We start from the raw sequence: 22,783 nt of genomic DNA on the forward strand, positions 1-22,783 counted from the left end.
AATGGGGTAACTTTAAATTACAGCCTGCAGATGTTACACTTACCCTGTAACTATATGAAACAAGGGGGTAACAAGCACCATTTTAGTAATTACAAAGAAAAATGTTGCAACAGTTTTACTTTACGTAAGACCAGCAGCACTTTTGCTATCAAAACAACATATCAGCTACTCTATATGCATGGAGATCCAAGTGTTGCATTTTATCATGTTATTTTTGTAACTTATTTGCCTGGAAATAGCTGAAAAGAGGTAAGCTTGTTTTCCACTGCATTGCGCTTTTGTCAGGTAGGAAGCATATTGAAATTTCTAAATAAAATCCTAGCAGAAACTTAATTTCCCAAGATTTCCAGTTTTGTTGCTGAGTTCTCTCATGGGATGGCTGTATACAAGTGCATGACAAAGATGAGTAACTAGTAAAGTCTTTATTAAATCCATACGGAGGAGAAGTAGCAAACACTCATAAACACTGACGATACCGGACGATGAACTGAACAGAACTCAGGGTTTAAATCACAGGGATATAATTGGAAGAACAGACACGGGTGTGGGATGAACGACGACGTGGAAGCCAGATGAAAGGAGACGCCCAATGAAGCAGAGGGGGTGGAGGGTCAAGGCGCAGCCGGAGACCTGGAAGTCCATGGTGGAGGCTGAGCGACGACTGACAGATGTTGAGCTGAAGGAACAAGTAAAGTCTTTATTAAATCCACACAAAGGAAAAGTAGCAAACACCCATAAACACTGATGATACTAGGCGATAAACCTAAACAGAACATACGTTACATAATCTCAATCATGTATCCAGTAATAATAGAATATAACAGAATATCTTCAGCCTCACCCACGGTGAAGGCTGATCCTCTCAACAACAGCACACGATCCAGGTATTGAGCGAATGGTTCTGGTCTTACGGCTGAAGCTGGCTTGTGCAGAGGATCATCCAGTCCAAGCCCGAACACTTTCGCTAGGACGTCATCTGTCCAGTTGACCTGGTTTGAAATCTCCAGGAACTCTTGCACGTATTCCTCGATCGGACGGCCAGATGTTCTCTCTGCAGATGTGAGTGCAGGTGTGAGCCGGAGAGGATGATGGGACATGTAATGCAGACGGTGACTAACAGATGACAGTGACAGTGACACCCAGTGTGTCTTTTCTATTTGTTTAGGTAAAAGCAATTAAGTTTAATTAAGTCCTAAGTAGCCTTTGTGAATAGACAGTATGTGAGGGGAAAAGGAAAAGGGGATAAAGGTCATGGGATAGCTTTCATTATTTTTTGTGACTGGGCATGTTTATGCATAAACCCAAATAATAATTGCAAACTCGAACAATATAAATCATAACTTTAATATCTCTACTTGCTAAAGAGGAGAGAAGAGTCCTAAACTGAACAGAGCTTGTCACATGTTCTGTTAAAAAAAAAAAAAACAGGTAACATTTTACAATACAGGAGCACTAATATTCATTATACATTTTAAGAAGGATATCAAGTACGTTGAGAGTGTTTACAGTCTGTTTAGTTGGATGTTTGAGCTCCAGAAAATCAATAATAAGAGTCTTTGAAAGGATTTAAAAAAAGGCAGGAATAAAGAACTCTAAACTAGCAAAAAATGGTTCTTCAGGATGAAACAGTTTTAAATAGAAATGTTACTATGAGTGAAGAACCAAATTGTAGAAGAGACATTTGTTTGTTTGAAATATTTGTATTTATTACTTATCCTTTAGTATCCTAACTTTTATTAAACTGGAAGAATATGCTGGGAAAAAATTGTTTTCTGCTCACGATTCCCAGTATGAATATGGCATACAAATTTGCCATACTGAAATTCCCTACTGTACTGACAAGACGTTTAAACAGCTAGAGCAATTGACACACAAATGAATCCCCAGTGCACATATGTGTGCAGCCCCGTTCACACACAGGCATATCCCATAAGCCCTGATGTGTGGCATTGCCAGCTCAGACACAGCAGCAGGAGCAGCAGGCGCTCTCTACTGTTCTGTGTGACTGCTGATCAAAGTCTCATATTTAGCTTTCTGACTGCATGCGGATTATCTGCAGATCACTCGGTGTGAGCACAAGTTGCAGCACAGTTTATGAATATGTTTCATAGTTCGATGAGCACACATACTGTACATATACACATGGAATTACAAATGCAAAATAGGGCATAAGTGACCTATATATACAATATACACGGGTCTTGTAGAGTCCATGCCTCAGCAGGTCTGTGCTGTTTTGGCAGCACGCAGAGGACCAACAGCATATTTGACAGGTGGTCATAATGTTTTGGCTCATCGGTATATATATATATGATCATATGTTTTCCCCTTCAGTGCACCTCTAAAATTGAGAACCATAAACACTACCTATAATATTCAGATAAATAGTATTTAAAGTTGTCATGAAACGGAAGTTGCGACAGTGACAGGTTGTCCCACCCTCACACCAATAAACAAGTCAAAGAGAAGAGATGTTGCTGCAAGAGAGAGGGAAAGTTATTTTGATTAAAGATTATGGGGGAACATGAATTACAAAAAATATAATCATGATGTGCACAATCATTTCTAATGAATAATGTAATATTCCATTAAAAAAATAATACAAATTTGATTTTATTGGCGTAATTTCATCTTAAAAAGTGGTGTGTTATGGTGGTGCTGGGCATTTCATTTCCTTTAAATATTCATGATGAAACCTAAAATTATTGGAACTCCAAATATAATATTCAAGCTCCTTTACTATAGGACAACAAAGCAGCAGTGAGTATGTGACGTTGTCATGGCAAACATATATTGCATACTGATTTTGTATAAGGAGAACTGCGCTGAAAAGGTAGTTAGAAGCAAAAAATATTAAGTATAAACATAATTTATACTAGGGCATCATCAGAGTTCAGCATCAGTTCACTGCTATTTGTGTGTTGTTTTTTTTGTATGTGTTTTTTTTTATACTAGCACATTTAATGAAACCAACAGCAACCAACTGTGTTTTCTGCAATAACATAATTTAAAGCAATAAAAAATTTCACAGCCAAGCAATCCTCCTTGCCTCCCTATTAAAATATTAAAATGTAGCATGTCATGGGAAAAATATTCCAAAAGCTGCACATCTGTAATATTATATTTATACCTTAAATTCATATCATTTTTAACTTCTGGATAATGATTTTAATGCAATTTGTGTGCGTAACTCTGGCATGTATTTTATATATGGCATATATTATTTAATCTAAATGTGTAAATGGATAGAGTGTGACAGAGTGTGTACACGCAGTCCAGAGTGTGCAGGTGCTGTGTACACACTTAAGCCATTTTTTTTTTTTTTTTTAAATAACTATATGTGTGTGACAAGGTTTATAGATCAGGCCTGTCTGGTCAGTGCAAAAGTATTTTGCATTACATATTAATTATTTATTAAAAATGACGAATTGCTTTTTCATTGCGTTGTAAGCCCTCCACATTCAATTTTTTTCAATGGTTTTCAAAATGTGGTGGGTACAAATTCAACTTCAAAATCAGCAAAAAGTGGTCAGGACATGTCCCACTCGCTAATGACGCAGATGGTATTAAATGACTAATTGTACATTATTGTGCTAATATTAAAGAGACATAATCTTGAGCATATAATTGTACATATACTCAAGATGCATCAACCTAGGATTTGTCATTGATGTTAAACGCCATTGGCTGATAAAATCTGACTATAGAGAATCATCTATGTCTAAAAGGTTTTTTACAGAGAGTATTCTTGTTACCAATATCAATTGTTTTTGTTAGATTTTTTGTATAGATATTGTATAAATGTCTAAATTTCAGGTCTTTATGTTGTTCACAGTGCTGATACATTTGTGGTGCTGTGTATGATCTTGTTATGTTTGAGATACAGTAGCTTGTTTTTATCAGAAATATCTAAATAGTGTGTCTGACTCTGAACTAGATGAATGTATGCTTAGGTCAGTTCAGGGTTTAATTTTGATAAATTTGTATGTGCCAGGTTTATTTAGTTTTCTTTAACTACTAGATCAACTGTCTTTCTTCAACATACAGCAGGCTTCTTTGTAGTCAAGCAGCTTGAGTGTCCATCTGTCTATCCAAGTATACATGACAAAATATGCATTCGAAATATTCTGAAAGTATTTGTGGACAACACTAGAGTTTTTTTTTCTGATTAACATGCTGGATGAATCGCAATATATACTATAGGTCTATTAGTCCGACTTTCCTAAAAAGATACTGACACGATTTCAGTTGGACTAAAAAGATTACATGACATGTTAAAAAATGAATTATTTATTTAGTGCTTCAGAACCTTCAGAGTGCAAGTAAACACACTTAATTCTTCAATTGATTTCTATCTTATTGGTTGCAGTGAAGATCATTTAGTGGCTTCTGTCAAAATGTAGTATCAACTAAAGACTAAATACTTCAGGTTGTTGGCAGTTAGTGTGTATATCATGTTTGCATAGATTTATAGTGCTTAAAAAGCCCGGCTGGCCCGAGTGGGCATCATTTGTATCTAATCCATTTCTTTCTCTTCAATGCTCAGTCACACATTCCCAGATCAGATGCGATTAAGCTCAATACTCTCAGACTAGTACAGTATATCAGCCATTAGAACTACAGGCACTCTATAGTCCCCTTCCTATGATGTTAAGAATAAGAGAACTGAACTGAGAGAATTGTGGTATTGTTTTCCACTACGTGTCTCGTTGTTTATTATGACGGTCATAGGGATTGTCAAAGGTTTTTTTTTTTTTTTTTTTTGTCAATCTACTGAATTTTCCGTCAACGATACCAGGGACACCGAAACACCGGGGAACATGAAATTTGGTGGGCATGTAGCCCCACTAGACTTTTACGGAAAAATTTCATTTGGTCCCCGGGGGCCACTCCCCCCCCGCGCTGGGCCCCCCCAAACCCAAAAAATGCAGTTTTTCCTAAATAACTACTTGAACCGTGGAACCGAGGATGAAGAAATGTTTATGGTATGTTGGTCTTAAGGGCCCACATCAACCTAGCCCATAATCACTCATTTGTGATTTGCGCCCCTCCCATAAAAAATGAAAATGCAATATTATTCTGCTTTAATCGCCCCTATCTTCAGTGGAGATGTTCAGAACTGCACCATATTTCATGTGTATGATTAACTTGACATCCTCTGGGGGTATGCTAAGTTTCGTAGAATTTCATCCATGGGGGGGTATAAAATAAATTCATTTATGTGCACATTTAGTGACTGTACACTCATCGGCCTGTAGATGGTGCTGTTGAGCGAAGGGTTGCTGGTTTAGGATGATACTGTCACACACACACACATGCAGGAATACAAACAAACGCAAGTATGCACACACATCCACACGCACAGACACACACCCATACACACACATACAAATCCACATGCACAGACACACACACACACAAACACACATGCGCACACACAAACACACACACATACACACACACACAGACAGACATGCACATACTACTACTTTTTTTAGGTATATACATAAACACGCAATACAGCCAAATTGCTCCACGTCATTTATTTTTGTGGAAAGCCAGTGCAGGCCTGAGCGGCGGTCATATTTTGTACCGCCATGCGGTACATCTAGTTTTGAGCGGTGTTGTAAATATTTGTGGCTGTTACTGTTTTTTTCTTCTTCTTTTTTTCAGTTTGCTCACAGTTTTCCAGAGGAGTTTATGCCATCTTTGGCTTCTACGACAAGAAGTCGGTGAACACCATCACGTCGTTCTGCGAGACGCTGCACGTGTCCTTCATCACGCCCAGTTTTCCAGCTGACGGACTCAACCAGTTTGTTCTGCAGATGAGGCCTGATATCAAAGGCCCTCTCATCAGCCTTGTGGAGTATTACAAGTGGGAGAAGTTTGCCTATCTGTATGACAGCGACAGAGGTAAACACTCTCTCTCTTTTGAGAAATGCATGCATTCTTTATCTTTTTTTCAGGCAAGGCCTTTCAGTGCTGCCTGCACACACGCATCAACACACATACACTAGAGAATTTAATCAATAGTCCTATTACTTTGTGGTGAAACGCCTCTTGGAGAAAGAGCATGTGAGCTGGGAGTGCTTACAGATAAGCACATTACAGTCTCTCTCTCGCTTTCTCTTTTTCATTCATTCACTCACTCACTGATTTTTGCTTTATTCACACCTGGTTTCTGTCATTTATTTTTATTTTTTTCATTACTTTTTTTTGCAGGCTTTGTCTTTTATACCTAACCAGATGTGACTTGACAAGCAATTTATCTGTCCAACTAAAACTGCTGTGCAGAATGATACAGTCATAGCCAATCAGATAATATTGTATAATACGTGTAATGTAGTGTTATGGGAAATCTGAAAAAATAGATAATGCAAAAATAGAATCCAAGCAATTTTCAAGTTTAACTTGTCATGTGTCACTTGTCCCACCCTCAGCTGATTAAGACACAATGTTTGGTTGTTGTTGTTTTTTTGCATTTAGTATTCACAATTAAGTAACATTGTCAATTCTCTAATTTTAATGCATTTTTTTATTTAGCAAATTTTCCTGAAGATTAGCTTATTACCTTTTCTGAAGACTAGTTTCCCAAATCCTTTCTTCTCTGATGAGAGTGCCAGTGTTTCCAATGTCAAGTCACCTTTATTTATTTAGCTTTTTACAATAGGCCTACAGATTGTTTCAAAGCAGCTTTACAGTGATAATAGGAAATTAATGCAAAGAAAGATTGTTTTGGCTGTACAGCAACTCTAGAAGAAAGCCATTTTCCTGCTTAAGTTCTGTTAATTGATGTAAAGGTGTTTTTTTTTTTTTTTTGTGTGTGTGTGTTTACGAATGTCTGTGTGTGGCATTTTTATATATTTTAAAATGTTTCAGAAATTATTTGACCAATAAATCTCCATAATTATTCGAGTTGTTACAGGAATCCAGCTGAAATCTAGCTTTATTACTGGATAAAGCCCTTTTCAATATTATTTATATTGCACTCATAAAGAGCAAAGCAAGAAAACCTTAAATTCACTATAAAAATGACCATGACTTTTCCAGGCCTGGAAATCACAAATTTAAAGCTGCTTTAAATTTAAAAAGTAGCTTTTTTGGGTTAAAAATTATCCAAAATAAATTTTTGAGCAAGTACATAACCAGCCAGTGTTCAACACTATCTGCTTGCCTTAGCGCGATTTAAAACGGTAAGCTTGTAATAATGTTTTTAATTCCAGTGGTACTGGTGGATTTCCGCGGGAAATTCGAGCATGTCTTTGCATCATTGCGTCACATCTGTACACATAAAGAAGGTGTCCCGGCTAGTAGGCTATATTGCGTGTGAGGATGTTGGAGGTGGAGATTTATAGCCTTTTCTCACAGCACTTCATATAATTAAACTTAGCAATTCGATGGCGGATCCAGAAAGGTTCAAACGACAATCACCAGGAGATTCACCCGCTGTAAAACGCGAAAGACTTCGGAGAAAAAATGAGCCTGCAACCGGGCCCATGCGAAAACAAGGATAAATATTGGAAAGGCATTAAATGTAGTCACGCAATGCTGATGTTGTTAACATTAACAATTTGAGAACAAAGTATAATTTGCACGGTTTGACGTGATATGATAAGCGATCGTTAGATTTAATCGGCGCGATTTACTGCAATGCTTTTTTCCCCTTAGTTGGGCAGAACAAAATTGGATGATACTTACTTGTTCAGACGACATTTTCCAGTGAAAATTCTTATGTTGGTCATACTTCCAAAAAGCAGAATCTGTGATTGCGAATGACAGTATCCACACCACCAGCGCGGTGACTGACAGCCGTCTCAAAACATTGGATTCATCCGCGCTGTGCCATGCCGAGGCACAACGCACGTAAAGTTGATAATTCCGCGAATAACTGCAATTGCAGATTTCGGACAGAGATGGCGACAAAGAGGAAAAACTGCGGACTGCAGCTTTAAAATGTTCAGATATGTTAAGGTTTCCAGATAAGTTAAAAGTCAATTACTGTCTGTTTGGTTGAAATTATGGTTCTTCTGACTGAAAAAAATATATAATCTTTTTTAAATAATTTCTGAGAAATACATACATATTTCTATGTAACAAGTATTGTAAAAAGGCTAACAAATATTGCATATCGTAACTCAGTCTTGGACATATTCTGTGAGCTCTTACCCACATTTTTTGGCAGTGTCAGAATGTCTGTCATTGCGACTATGTTGGCTGAATGTTTTCACCGTTGACTGGAGTGTCCGTTATATGCTGCATCTCTGGTTTGAGGCAGCGAAATAAATCTCTCCCCCAAGACCTAGATATGAAATCAACCGAGAGAGATAGAGAGAGGCAGAGGGGGAGAGATGTGCAGGAAGGAGGAAAGCTTAAGAGAAGAGGAGTAAGGAGCAAATGACCAAAAGAGAGAATGTTGTAATAAAGAGAGCGGGGAGGAGAAATGATAAATGAAGGAGAAAAGGTGTCTCAAGGGCCCCTCTAGTGCAATAAAAATACCTGATATCAAGGTCTTTGGGTGTAATTTGGAGTGGTGGTTGATTACGGTAGAACAGTGGTTAAAACAGAGAGTAAGCCGTAATTGCGATTGAATCTCGTTTAAAAAGACACAGTGAAGCTAATAGACGTGGGGTTTTAAAGCAATTGCACTTTAGAAAGGTAATTAAAGCTTGAGCAGATTGATGAACATTTTTATGAAGACATTTGATTTGAAGCACTCACATGCTCACATGCTGTGCATCTCTCTATGTAGGTCTGTCAACCCTGCAGGCAGTGCTGGACACAGCAGCAGAGAGGAAATGGCAGGTAACAGCCATAAACGTTGGAAACCTGAAGGATGAGTGGAAAGACGAGGCATATCGCTCCCTCTTTCAGGACCTGGAGAACAAGAAAGAGCGGAGAGTCATCCTAGACTGTGAACAGGACAAAGTCAAGGACATTATGGAGCAGGTGAACGGCGCACTAAAAACACTTTACAATATGCGTGTAAGGTCAGAAATGTAGTTAAAGAATGATGTATTGCGTACACCTTTAACATTCATTATGTGACTCTTTAATTAAATTGCTCTTGTGAACGACTTTTTTTTTTGCCTGCTTCCCCTCAGGTCATTACGATCGGTCGACATGTGAAAGGATATCATTACATCATTGCAAATTTTGTAAGTTGTCAAGCATATAATGTATATTTATTGCTGTCAGTTAAAGAAAAGGTTGAAAAATGAAAATTTTGTCTTCATTTACTCACCATCTACCTCTGAAAAAGGTTCTCTCACAGTTATGAAACGTTCTTCCAATAACGTTAATAAAACGTTTGTTCAAACTTATCTAGTCTTTAATAATGTTCTCAAAACATTAGCACAAAAACATTATTTATACATTGTTAATACAACTTCCGAAACGTTTTGTTGGATGTCGGTCTAACATTTTTTAAATGTTACTACTTGTTTGTTGAACATTAAAAAGTAACGTTCCCAAAATGTTTGCAGGATGATAAAATGGAATGTTCCCTTAATAATTGCATAACCACAAAAAAAATGGACATTTTGATCGATCAGAGAACATTCAGAAATAACATTTCCATCACTGCAAACATTAGCAAAACATTCTTAGAACATATTTTTGTTAGCTGGGTTTTTGTTCCAAATCCATATGACATTCATCAGAGTGTGTTTGTGTGTATGTTGTGTGTGAGAGAATGAGTGAGTTAGCATTTTTGTTTGTGATACTAACAATACAATAGCGTGTATAACTTGAATTATGTTATTAGAAAGTGTGTCTGTGTGTGTGTGTGTGTGTGTGTGTGTGTGTGTGTGTGTGTGTGTGTGTGTGTGTGTGTGTGTGTGTGTTTTTCAGGGCTTTGTGGATGGAGATTTGTCCAAGATTCAGTATGGAGGAGCGAATGTATCTGGATTCCAGATAGTGGATTTTGATGACCCGCTTGTTGCTAAATTTGACCAGCGCTGGGAAGCACTGGAAGAGAAGGAGTACCCTGGAGCAGATAGCAGAATCAGGGTGAAGGAGTGCAAATATTTAAATTATGCTGCAATAAAGATGCGGCTCACAACATTTTTGAACGTAGTCAACATCAAACCTATATTTGTTATTAATGTTATATTATCTATCATAATGGCTCAGATATACTCATGGCGAAGTAGTCCGCACTCCAGTAAAGTCGCATCATGTTCATTTATATAGAACTTTATATAACTGATTCTGTAGAAGCAAGCAGCTTTACATAATTAAACATGAAAAAACAGTGGCAGTGTCTCTTTCAATTAGAATTATAACTTTAATTTCTACTATAAAGAGGCTCTCCAGTTTATTCATGTTTTTACTTGCGGACGTCTGACTTCGACTGACTAAACAGAAATAATTAACCGGGGAAGATTTCCACGTCAAAGAAGGCGGAGCCTCAGAGCGCACCCATCTATTATGTAATCACCACTGACCAATAGAGTGGTGCCTGTATGACGTCAGAACCCGGAAGTCTAATTCGCCGCTGGTTCATTCCATAGACTGTAAAAAAAATAGGTTCATTCGCAGTTTTCCTATGTTTTTTTTCCCGATATATGTGTAAAATAAAGACTAGTAAACATAACTTGACGATATTTTGACATTTTGTTCTACAACATAAATTACACACACCCATAGCAAAAACGTGAATTTTGTAGCAGTTATGGTCATTTTTGAAAACGTACATTTTTAATAAGTAACTAGATAAGACAGCTTGTGTGGTGTGAGTGTGTGCAGTTTACGTTGTAGAACAAATCGTCAAAGTATCGTCAAGTTATGTTTATCACTGGCTTTATTTTACTCATAAATTGAAAAACCCAATAGGAAAATCTCGAAGGAACCGCAGCGGTGAATTAGACTACCGCTTCTCACGTCATACCTGCACCACTCAATGGTAGTTCGAAGATGTTTACCAGCTAAGCCAAACCGGAAAGTTCTCTTTGGCAAGCTTGTTTTTTTCATACGAACTCTAAACGAACTTCGCTTTGGCCTGATTTTGTTAAAAATGACACCACACCATTTAGTTCTATAATTTCGCTTGAAGTATATCAGGGCAGGCCTTTAAACACTAAAAGAGACTTGTGGAATACATTTTTATGGTCTTCATATTTCTTTACCTTGCAGTACACTTCCGCTCTCACATATGATGCTGTGCAAGTAATGACAGAGGCATTCCGCTTTCTGCATAAACAAAGGATTGATATCAGTCGCCGTGGCAACAACGGAGACTGCCTGGCCAATCCTGCGGTGCCGTGGGCTCAAGGAGTGGAGATAGAGCGTGCTCTTAAACAGGTCCGCCCTTCCAACACAATGCCTGTTGTCTGTGTATGAGAACTTTACGCCTTTTAACATTTGTGCGTGTTTGCTCAGGTGCGTGTGGATGGATTAACAGGGAATATTCAATTCGATCAGTACGGCAGAAGAGTGAATTACACAGTCAATGTCATGGAGCTGAAAAACAGTGGCCCTGTGAAGGTAACACAGACTGGAACTAAATCTCTGCTTTTTTCATGATCTTGATTATTTCTAGTAGGGATGGGAATTTGAAGAATTCTTACAAGATATTCTGATTTCAATAGCACTTAATGAGACCAAATAATGAGTCCTGCACCGCCGCCCTACAATAAGTTCTAATTACTGGTCCTAATAATTATATAATAAATAAATAAAAATGAACTCAAGCAATACTCTTTAATAGCATATTTGGTAACATTACAATAAGGTTCATTAGTTAACATGAACTAATGATGAACTGCACTTCTACAGCATTTATTAATCTTTGTTAATGTTAATTTCAACATTTACTAATACATTATTAAAATTAAAAGTTGTATTAGATAACATTAGTTAATGCACTGTGAACTAACATGAACAAACAATGAACAGCTGTATTTTTATCAACTAACGTTAACAAAGATTAATAAATATAGTAACAAATGTATTACTCATTGTTAGTTCATGTTAATGTTAACTAATGAATCTTATTATAAAGTGTTACCGCATATTTGAATGTTTTTTGTTTGTTTTTCAAACTACCATCTTATCTGTGTCTTTACCTACACTACCATTCGAAAGTTTGAAGTCAGCAAGTTGTTTTTTACTTAAGAAAATTATTCAGCAAGGACACATTTAATTGATTTAAAGTCTTTACTGTCATTTTTAAAGTAAAAACTTCTATTTCAAATAAATGCTTTTCTTTAGAACTTTCTATTCAACATTCATAATAATAAGAAATGTTTCTTGAGCACCGGTGTTTCATGAGAAATGCATGAATGATTTCTGAATAATCATAGGCCATTGAAGACTGGTAATAATGGATGTTGAAAATTCCGCTTTGCCTCAGAGGAATTAAAGTAATTACAATTTAAAATGTATTAAAAAAAGAAAATAATTAATTTAAATTGTTATAATAATTCACAATATTACAGTTTTTTCTGTATTTTTAATCAAATAAATGCAGCCTTGTGAGTGTAACGAGTCAGTAGGCAGATCCATATGCAACAACTTTTATTAACAAAGGCAGGTAATGAGAAACTTTGGAATACTTGAGTGAGACACGGCGAGAGGAGAGTGTGACCAGGCTGGAAGTAGAGGGCAGGCGGCGAGCAAACAGTATCCAGGGACAGGCAAGAGGTCGAGGCAGGCGGCTGAGAAACAAGGTCAGGATCAGGAACTAGGTCGAGAGGCAGGCTACAGACAATCAGAGAAGGTGAGATTAGCGAGGGTCAGTAACACAGGAAGACAAGGTACTCAGAAACGGCTCGGACATGCACACTTAGTGAGGCAATACTTCGCAAGGAGCACTCTGTAAACGAGGCATATAAAGTCTGAGCAAATGAGCACTGATGCAGAACAGGTGAAGGCAATAACTGCACAAATGATGCATACTAATGGGGAAGTATGCACTGCGCTAGAACTCGGGAGAGGGCGCTCGTGACTGAGAGATGGGGAAACCAGGGAGACTGGACACCGTAACAGTGAGCATAAGAGACTTCTTTAAAAAAAAAAAAAAAAAAAAGATTTGGCAGACTTCTGCAGAATGGGTTAAGTGTGTTTAACCAATTTGAAAGTACTACACTTTCATTGGTAGCTGAAACCATTGGCCTAATAAAAATTCTGAATACATTAGGGGTGAGGGGTATGTGGAATTTTAGGAAAGATGGGAAATTATTCTTTAGCCTTTGTGATACATTATAAGAACTGGTTATAAAAGTAATTATTAAACCAGATCACACTGATTGTGAGGATGGGGCCAAAACAATATAAAGGTGTGTTGACAATTTATGGTCTTTGTCTTATTTAACTGCAAACAGTCTTTCTATTTCATCACATTCAAGTCAGACTTCAAGCAGACAGCCCAGTTCAAACATAATATCTGTTGTTGTTTTTTGGCACTGTTGATTCAGTCGGGCCACAGCACCACCACTGAATAGCGATGTAGGAAACACTGTCAGAATATTTTAGTACAGTCTTCTGTCTACATTTGCAAAATACAGACACTAAAGAGCCACTAACGGTACCCTATATCCAAAACAAAAACATTAGAACAGGTCTGGGTCTTGATTCCTAACCTTAACTCTTAGCACGTGGTAAACATTTGATTATTTGTGTTTTGTATTTTCAACAAAAGCGCACTTTCTATTTCATGAGTGTGTACTTTTTCTCAGATTGGTTACTGGAATGAGATGGACAAAATGGCAGTGACGAAATCTGACCTTTTCCCTAACGACACCATGGGAATGGAGAATAAAACTGTGGTTGTGACAACAATCCTGGTAAGAGATATTCCATGATATTCTATATCCAGAGCAATTGAAATCACTTAAATTTTGTAAATGTGTCAATATATTTCTCTGCATGTTGTAGGAGGCACCATATGTAATGATGAAAAAGAATGCAGAGTTATTCACCGATAATGAACGTTATGAAGGATACTGTGTGGACCTGGCTGCTGAGATTGCTAAGCATTGTGGGTTTAAGTATCAGCTGAGGATTGTAGAAGATGGAAAGTATGGCGCACGAGATTTTGAGACCAAGATCTGGAATGGCATGGTTGGGGAACTGGTGTATGGGGTGAGTAAAGCATACACTCACTCACACGAGTGCACTATTGAGAAACAGTGAACAACAGCTCCAGGAAAATGTTATTTTCATCATACACTAAAGGTCCAAATATATATTTGATAGAAGTCTCTTCTGGATTTGCTTACTAAGGCTGCATTTATTTAATATTTAATATTGTGAAATATTATTAGAATAAAATGTTTCTATTTTTCTATATTTTAAAATGTGATTTATTCCTGTGATGCAAAGCTGAATTTTTAGCATCATTACTCCAGTCTTCAGTGTAACATGACACATTAAAACATGTCACAGTGTCACACCTTCAGAAATCATTCTAATATGCTGATTTGCTGCTGAAGAAACAATTTTTATCATTATCAATGTTGAAAACAGTTGTGCTGCCTAATATTTTTGTGTAAACCATTTTATACTGCCATTCAAAAGTTTGGGGAAAGTAATATATAAAAAAAAAAAAAAACTTTTATTTAGCAAGGATGCATTAAATTAGTCAAAATATGACCGTAAAGACATTTATAATGTTACCAAGAATTTCTGTTTCAAATAAAAAATATTCATTAAAGAAGAAGCCTGGGAAAAAATGTATCACAGTTTTAAAGGTGAACTAAGTCACTTTTTTTACCTTAACTGAACAGCTTCGGAGTCATTGGAATGGTTATATTACTTATTTCGGGGTGAATGGTGGTCGTTTCGCACCCCCCTGGTGCCCGTGAGCGGAAAATATGCACTTGCAACTTTGGGGCGGCGGGCCGGTGGCCGCCGCGTCAGGAAGTCTCGCGTGATATCAGGTCTCGCGATGTAAACAATTGCTTTACGGCCAAAAGAAATCTGCTAAAATGCCGTCATTATTGCGCTCCCTCACGCTGTTCGAACCCGAATGAAGAAGACGTTTTAAAGAATATCCCATCTGCTTTGATGTCGTTGATCTACTAGCCTCTGGTGTCTGAGAATCGCCAACGAGTTTTTACAACAGTGTTGTCAAATATCTATTCCGAAGCTGTGGGGGGAGCTCTAGAGAGAAACCTGCGAGCAAAAAGCGAGAATACAGCGAAGAAATCCCGAAGTTACTGAGCCCCGCTTTAAGCATCAAAAAAAATTTTTTTTTACATTGATCATAACAACAACCATTATTAATTACTGAAACACAAATTCTAGGATTTCTCAAGGACACTGTGATACTGAAGACTGGAGTAATGGCTTCTGAAAAATCATCTTTGCCATCACAGGAATAAATTAAATTTCAAAACATATTGTTTTAATTTGAATTAGAATTTTTTATCAAATGGTGAGCAAAAGAGTCTTCTTAAAGTCCCCCTGTAGTCAATCATTTTATCCCTTAAAACTCATCTTTGATCACTAAAATGACATATTTAAGCATTTTTTTCCTTGAAAAAAAAAAAACTTCATGCCTTAAAATAGCTTGAATGTAACTCTACACCCTTGCCTCATTTAGTATACGTGGTTCTATGAATATGCAAATTAGCCCCGCCTCCACTCATTCAAATCAGCTCAGAGATCCACTCATTGACGAGATTGGTTACAAGGTAGTTTGTGACGTCAGAAACACAGGCGATTTCAAACCGCACTTTGAAGGAGAAAATCCTCAACAATGGTGCTGACATGTGAATTTACACATGGTTTGTCTTAAAGCATATAAAAACACCACATAGTCGTATAAACAATACTAAAACCTTGATTTTCACCACAGGGGGACTTGAATTATTCAAATATTTTGACCGTTAGTGTACATCTCTTATATATGTGTGTATGTCTCTCATTTACCCAATTCCTCTTCTTTTTACTATTGACAGAAAGCAGACATAGCTGTAGCTCCTCTCACCATCACTTTGGTCAGAGAGGAGGTGATCGACTTCTCGAAACCTTTCATGAGTCTTGGCATATCCATTATGATCAAGAAACCACAGAAATCCAAGCCGGGTGTCTTCTCTTTCCTGGACCCATTGGCCTACGAGATCTGGATGTGCATTGTATTCGCCTACATTGGAGTCAGCGTTGTGCTCTTCCTTGTTAGCCGCTTCAGCCCTTACGAGTGGCACACTGAAGAGTTTGAGGATGGGCAGCTGGGCCCTAGCGAATCTACCAACGAATTTGGCATCTTTAATAGTCTATGGTTTTCTCTGGGCGCTTTTATGCAGCAGGGATGCGATATTTCGCCAAGGTTGGTGCGTGCAGTGAGCGCTAATGCTAGCTGGCTAGCGCGTGGGGTGTGCTTTCGTCTTTGTGCACCAACAGTTTTCCCACCATTGCCGTGGTTTGTGTATGTTCACGCTCCTGCAGTTCTTGCTTCGTATCCATTTCCATTGGAAATAATCTAGATGTTATTTAACTTGTAAAATATCTTATTATTATATGTAAGTTATAGTAACTTCAGTGTTCCATGGGTAAGAAGAAAGAGCTAACACAGGATTAGAAATGTTTAATCAAAGTTGTGGTTTAAAATTTGGTTGAACATTTCTTCTGTGAACATATACTCATCCGGCTGGGAACAGTAAAGTGCACAAGGTCGCCGTTTCCTGCCCTCTTGGAGTGGTACCGTGTTTCGGCTGCATATTCCCCATTTTCTCCAAAGTAAAGGGGTTTCTTTCTTTCTTTCTTTTTTTCTTTTCTTTTCTTTTCTTTTCTTTTCTTTTCTTTTCTTTTCTTTTCTTTTCTTTTCTTTCTTTCTTTCTTTCTTTCTTTCTTTCTTTCTTTCTTTCTTTCTTTCTTTCTTTCTTTCTTTCTTTCTTTCTTTCTTTCTTTTGAAATATTACAGTAACACCATGCTGGTTCTGTTGGTGGAGCATGTGAGTGTTTGTGTGTGGCTGACTGTGTTTGCTGTGTGTAGGTCCTTGTCTGGCCGTATAGTTGGTGGTGTGTGGTGGTTTTTCACCCTCATCATCATCTCCTCCTACACGGCTAACCTGGCTGCCTTTCTTACTGTGGAGAGGATGGTGTCACCTATCGAGAGTGCCGAAGACCTGGCCAAACAGACCGAGATTGCCTATGGGACATTGGATGCAGGCTCCACCAAAGAATTCTTTAGGGTGAGTGAACCAAAGTGGACTTTAATTCATTTTTTAGGGCTGCAGACAGCCTAACTTGCCATGGATAATATGTCATGTGGTGTAACCATCAAGTAAAAAAAAAAAAAATTAACACATTGTCCTTAGACCTTAGATACATATGAGTGTACAAATAATCATTTTCCAGAACGTTTTTAATTTTAATTATAATTTTAATTCACAAATAGCATTGTTTTTTTTTTTTGTGGGTTTGAACTAACCTTGTCATGTCATGAAAAGATCAAATTATCTGATATCTTATTGACCTTGACACATGAGGGTCAAGACTATTTAAAATATTTTAGAAAAACTGCTTAATATTTTACTAAGTAATAATAATAAAAGATTATGCCAATGTACTAAATAAAGTTTTTTTTTATATATTTTTTATTAAATTAAATTGAATTGAATTTGTTTTATCTTTGTTATAACTTTTGAATTAATCGCCTTTAAAAATATCAAAATGAATTTTAATTTAGATATTAAATACATGTTCATCTTTGAAGAAGTGTATTTAAGTCATTGTATGTTGTGCATTCAAATAATGAATTGCATTGTAATGTATTTTTGAATAAATTACTAGATGAAGGCAAAAAAAAAAAAAAAACATCATGTCATTGATTGACCTATTTTTGATATTAGGATCTAGAATGAAAAAGTTGACATTTCCTCAATACCTTGAATCTAAACCTTTCCTTTTCTTTGTCTCTATTTTTTGTCTCTGTCTTTACTTTAACCAGAGATCCAAGATTGCTCTCTTTGACAAGATGTGGCAGTACATGAAGAGCGCAGAACCTTCGGTGTTTGTTAAAAACACAGTGGAAGGCGTTTTGCGTGTCCGGAAATCCAAAGGCAAATATGCCTACCTTCTGGAGTCCACTATGAATGAGTACATCGAACAGCGCAAGCCCTGCGACACCATGAAGGTCGGCGGGAACCTTGACTCTAAAGGCTACGGCATCGCTACACCCAAGGGATCTGCTTTAAGGTGGGTGGAGTAGTATAACAATATGGCCCATGTTGTTATAGTATCCCACCTACCCTGATGTAGGCCGGGGGTCCCCTTTTAAAATGAGGTAAACTAGGTAATAGCAGCTCTGAGTGTAGGGATGAGTGGTAACCTAAGCATAAACACCAGTGTAGAGAGTTACCAAGGAAACTGGAGAGATAGTGAGGGCTTTAGAAAGTCTAGCTGACAGGAGACAAGCAGGTTACCTAGCAACCGGTGCTCTCGACAAGGATGGCATAGAAAATGGAGTATAATGTAGTGTCGAACAAATCTTACCATAAGCTTAATAACAAGTCAAGTTGTAAGATTTTAATAGGAAGCAAGTGAGCACCATAATAAAATTGCACAATGAATTGAGATTATATAAAAAATTATTAGGGCTGTCTGATAATTAAAATATATATTTAAATTAATTAAAAAAAAAATTTAGTTAACACGTTAACGCATTCAATTCCTTTTTTGAGAAAAGAAAAGTTAAATATTAAGTGTAATTATTGAGTGTGGTAATTAGTGGAAATATGTCTATATATATATCTGCAATAAATAATGTAACAATTTTCATGTACTTTATGGACTTAATCTTACATGTGATATTTTATACTTAATGAGCTTGATAACTAACAGTGCAGTAAGCAATTATTTCTTGAAATTCAACTCAGAATGTTCCTACTGAACACGAAAACTGAAAACTACTGAAATCCATTGCCTGTATTACAAAACCGATATCCGATTAAAGAAAAATGCTTAAATATTGGAAAAAAAATATTGACAAAACCGATTATCGTTTGATCTCTACAATTGAGTCAGGGGAGTGGTGATTAAGCCGAAACACTCTGCCTGTCAATCATTTTGTTTGTTTGCTGATATATGAAAAGTGCGTTAACGGCGTTAAACATTTAATTAATTGCTTGTGTTACCATTATAATTTTGACAGCCCTAAACATAATAGATTAGCTCATGTGATTCTTTTCCAGGAATTACCAATGTCTACTCGTGGAGCTCACAGTAGATAAATGAAGAGAAGGTTTCAGATGTGCCCCCCCCCCCCCCCCCCCCCCTCCAATAGTCTACAATTTCTGAAGCCTTGTTTTCTCCTGTTTTGCTGATAATCGACTGCCATGTGTTCAATGAAGCAAACATTGGCAAACGGTTGAACTATTTATAGTTATTAACTATATTGCTAATAGCTTTCTACCCCCTCTAAACCAAAGCATAGTGTAGTAGTAGTGAAAAACTGGGGACAAGATTTACACTTAGTACCAAAGAGCTAATTTGCTAATTTGAGTTCACTGTAACCCCTTCTACTCATGTTTGCCATTAGCATCTGTTTTATTGAATGCATGTCTGTTCTTAATGACTGAAGCAATGGCCTCTTGCAACCAGACTGTTTTGTTATGACAAAAGCTATTATTGATAAGCAGTAATAATCAATGCATGCGTTTGGGCACTTGAATTTTGAATGGTCGCCATAAGCATTACAGAATGTTTAAGCTGATGATTCAGAGGCTGAAAACAGTAACTTGATTATGAATGCATTTGATGATGCACTGTTTGAACTATGCATGCTGTATTTCTTGATACATCTAACCAGATTTGTTTGCCTCAACGCTTAAATTGTTTTCTGCTAACTGATTTGAGGATATGTATGTGCGGTTGTGTAATAACTGATACTATTGCTGATCCTCCTCTGTTCTAGCCTCCTGCCACAAGAGTTTGAGTTTAAAAAAGAACTCTTAAAGCTCGACCACCTTATATTTTAATGGGTTGTTTAACATGATTTTGATTGGTTGGTTGATTTGATTGATTGATGGATTGTCTAACCCAATGTTCCATTCATTCTATGCAACTTGTGGGGGGCGTGGCCCGCTGCAGCCCCGCCCCCCCCTCATGCTGTCTGACAAGTATGTTTTATCGTTTGTTTAAGAAACGCGGTAAACCTTGCAGTGCTAAAACTGAACGAGCAGGGGCTTCTGGATAAATTGAAAAACAAATGGTGGTACGACAAAGGAGAGTGCGGCAGCGGAGGCGGGGAGTCAAAGGTCAGACCCGTGCTTGGGACATATGGGTAAAAAATGAAATGAACAAAATGCAAATGAGCGAGAAGCACAACCAGTTGTCCCAGGAAACAAGCCGAGGCACCTTCTTGATTATACTATCAATTAGCCAACGAGAGCTTTCAGTAAGACACATCTACACTCAAATAAAATCTAAACTACCAAAAAAAAAAAAACATTCCTAGAGGTAAAAGGCTTGTTGACGGGCGCTGTTTCTGCTTCCTGCTCAAGGCGATGAGTCTGTGCACATCTGGCACGGCAAAGCCGCGTTTGCCGACTGCCAAATGGAGCGCAGACTGCCGATCGCCACCACGCTCAGGGCTGAATCATTACCAGCGCTGTTAGCGAGTGCAAATGTTACTGACAATAACATAAAATAACATTGATAATGTTATTTATGTTATTTCCCATACGCGAAGAACGCCAGTAAACCTTGCAGTATTGAAACTCAGTGAGCAAGGCATCTTAGACAAGCTGAAAAACAAATGGTGGTACGATAAGGGAGAATGTGGAGCCAAGGACTCTGGAAGTAAGGTCAGTCAATGCAGGGAGCGTGTGTGTGCGTGTGTGAGTGTGTGTGTGTGTGTGTGTGTGTGTGTCTGGCAGGGCTGGAATGTGTATGTGTGTGTGCATGAAAACACTGTCTCAGTTTGGGTGATCCAAATCCAAGCATCAACAGACTGAGTGTGTGGGTCTTTGTGTATTCGAGAGGAAAAGAGTATGAGAGCGATACGAAAGGAAGCTTGTACAAAAAAGAATTACAGCCTATGGTAGAGTGTGTGTGTGTGTGTGTGTGTGTGTGTGTGTGTGTCAAAGCAAGTCCCCCACACAGATTTACCACCGCATGAATCAGAGCCTGACCTGTGTATACAATCAATGATGCCTATACAAGCAGGGTGATATAAACACAGTAATGCATGCAAGAGACACATAGCAAAGTCATATTTTATATGCACTATTGTGTGTACTTGATCCACATTCCCCTCACACACAAACACTAAACTCATACCTGTATAGGCTCAGAATTTCCTTGTGCTCCTTTGTATTTCTGTGTGCTTTATTGACAACTTGTCCTGTTACTTTTTATTTTTTGTTTCTTACACTCTTTCTTTCTCCCTCCTATCTCTCTTTCTCTTTCCCATGCGGTCTCTCCTTCTCCCTCACCAATGCTGTAAATGTTGTTTGTATATTTGCCTTTTACTTCAGCTGTCTTTAATTGCAATTCTGTAGGTGGCGTCTTTTTTTCCTTCTTTATGTGCACACACTGCACCGCACTGTCCTGTTGTATTTTTGTAGCCGTCTGTGTATTCTATGTGATTTACTGTTAAGACACTCATATACACATTTAATATTGTATTGTTTTTGTAGTCTATTTAGAGCAGTTAACTTTAAATTTATAATGTGTCATAAAATTAAAAGTCATTAAATATACAGTGATAATCAGTAGTATTGACATACTGTCATCCTTTCTCTCCCTTATTTTTGACCTTTGTCCTTCACCCCTTGCAGGAGAAGACAAGCGCCCTCAGCCTGAGTAACGTTGCGGGCGTCTTCTACATCCTGGTGGGCGGCCTCGGGTTGGCCATGCTGGTCGCTCTGGTGGAGTTCTGCTACAAGTCTCGCGCGGAGGCCAAACGCATGAAGGTTGCCAAGACTCAGGCTCTAAATCCCTCCTCTTCCTCGCAGAATTCTCAGAATTTTGCTACTTATAAGGAAGGGTACAACGTTTATGGGCTGGAGAGTGTTAAGATCTAGTGGGGTAGGAATGGCAGAGGTTATATTTTTGTCGTTTGTTCACTGTTTTTTTTTTTTTGTCATTTTTTAATCGTATGCCTAGCGCTTCATCGCCACTACACGAATCTCTAGGCATGGTATTTGTCAAAGATTTAAAGGGGTCATATCATAGTTTTCATATCCCAATTTCTTTGTTTTCCCTGAGGTCCACTGGAAAGATTTAATTTTAGGCGGTAATTTAGTTGTATGTAAGTTTCCCTCTTTGCTTTGAGCCTTAAGCCGCCTTTCCACTGCACGTGACAAACGATAGCCGATGGACCACAAGTCATCATTTGCTATGGGGAGTCGCACAGGGGCTTTGTGGGAATTTTGAGATCCGATTTAAACTTTGGATGCGTTAAAAAATTTGAACTTTAGCAACTACACCGTATGCGACATGCCGACCAGATGTGATGTATCACTCTTTCCCAACACTGGGATCCTTTGGAAGTATCATCAGTTAACTGGCATAATAGCATCATTCTGCTTCCTCCTCTTTATTACTTCACTGCAACATGCAGATCAAGTTTCAAAACACAGCACAGGCATCACTGAAGTGTAAATATGGGCAGTCTTGTCTTAATTTATACATTTAGTTTACATCAGAAATACTATTTTTGCATCTTACTTTCAGTAGATGGTCTTGTTGGAATAGGGAGGGAGTTTTCTGTTTTGAAACATCACATAGTATATCAAACTACACTACCATTAAAAAGTTTGTGGTCGGTAAGATTTTTTTTATTATTATTTTTTTATTTTGCTTATTGAGGCAAAAAAAAAAATACATAACAAGA

The 22,783-nt window shown here is 37.7% G+C and overlaps 1 protein-coding gene across 4 annotated transcripts in view; it reads left to right on the forward strand.

Annotated features, from left to right (window-relative positions):
- gria2a (glutamate receptor, ionotropic, AMPA 2a) overlaps positions 1–22,783 on the forward strand; it is a 40,686-nt gene that overhangs the window by 14,618 nt on the left and 3,285 nt on the right. The window contains exons 3-15 of one of the 4 annotated variants that reach the window (XM_084390066.1): positions 5,674–5,913; positions 8,750–8,946; positions 9,102–9,155; positions 9,850–10,008; positions 11,134–11,301; positions 11,380–11,484; positions 13,677–13,784; positions 13,876–14,082; positions 15,903–16,270; positions 16,937–17,135; positions 17,894–18,141; positions 20,636–20,750; positions 21,726–21,975. In XM_084390066.1, coding sequence (XP_084246192.1) covers positions 5,674–5,913; positions 8,750–8,946; positions 9,102–9,155; positions 9,850–10,008; positions 11,134–11,301; positions 11,380–11,484; positions 13,677–13,784; positions 13,876–14,082; positions 15,903–16,270; positions 16,937–17,135; positions 17,894–18,141; positions 20,636–20,750; positions 21,726–21,971 — 2,414 coding nt within the window. In that variant the 3' untranslated portion in view covers positions 21,972–21,975. Of the gene's footprint in view, positions 1–5,673; positions 5,914–8,749; positions 8,947–9,101; positions 9,156–9,849; positions 10,009–11,133; positions 11,302–11,379; positions 11,485–13,676; positions 13,785–13,875; positions 14,083–15,902; positions 16,271–16,936; positions 17,136–17,893; positions 18,142–20,086; positions 20,202–20,635; positions 20,751–21,725; positions 21,976–22,783 lie in introns of all 4 variants that reach the window. The other 3 variants (XM_084390064.1, XM_084390063.1, XM_084390065.1) reach the window with 3 other exon arrangements.

This window comes from Rutilus rutilus, assembly GCF_951802725.1.
Source record: "Rutilus rutilus genome assembly, chromosome: 2".
Taxonomy (NCBI): Eukaryota; Metazoa; Chordata; class Actinopteri; order Cypriniformes; family Leuciscidae; genus Rutilus; species Rutilus rutilus.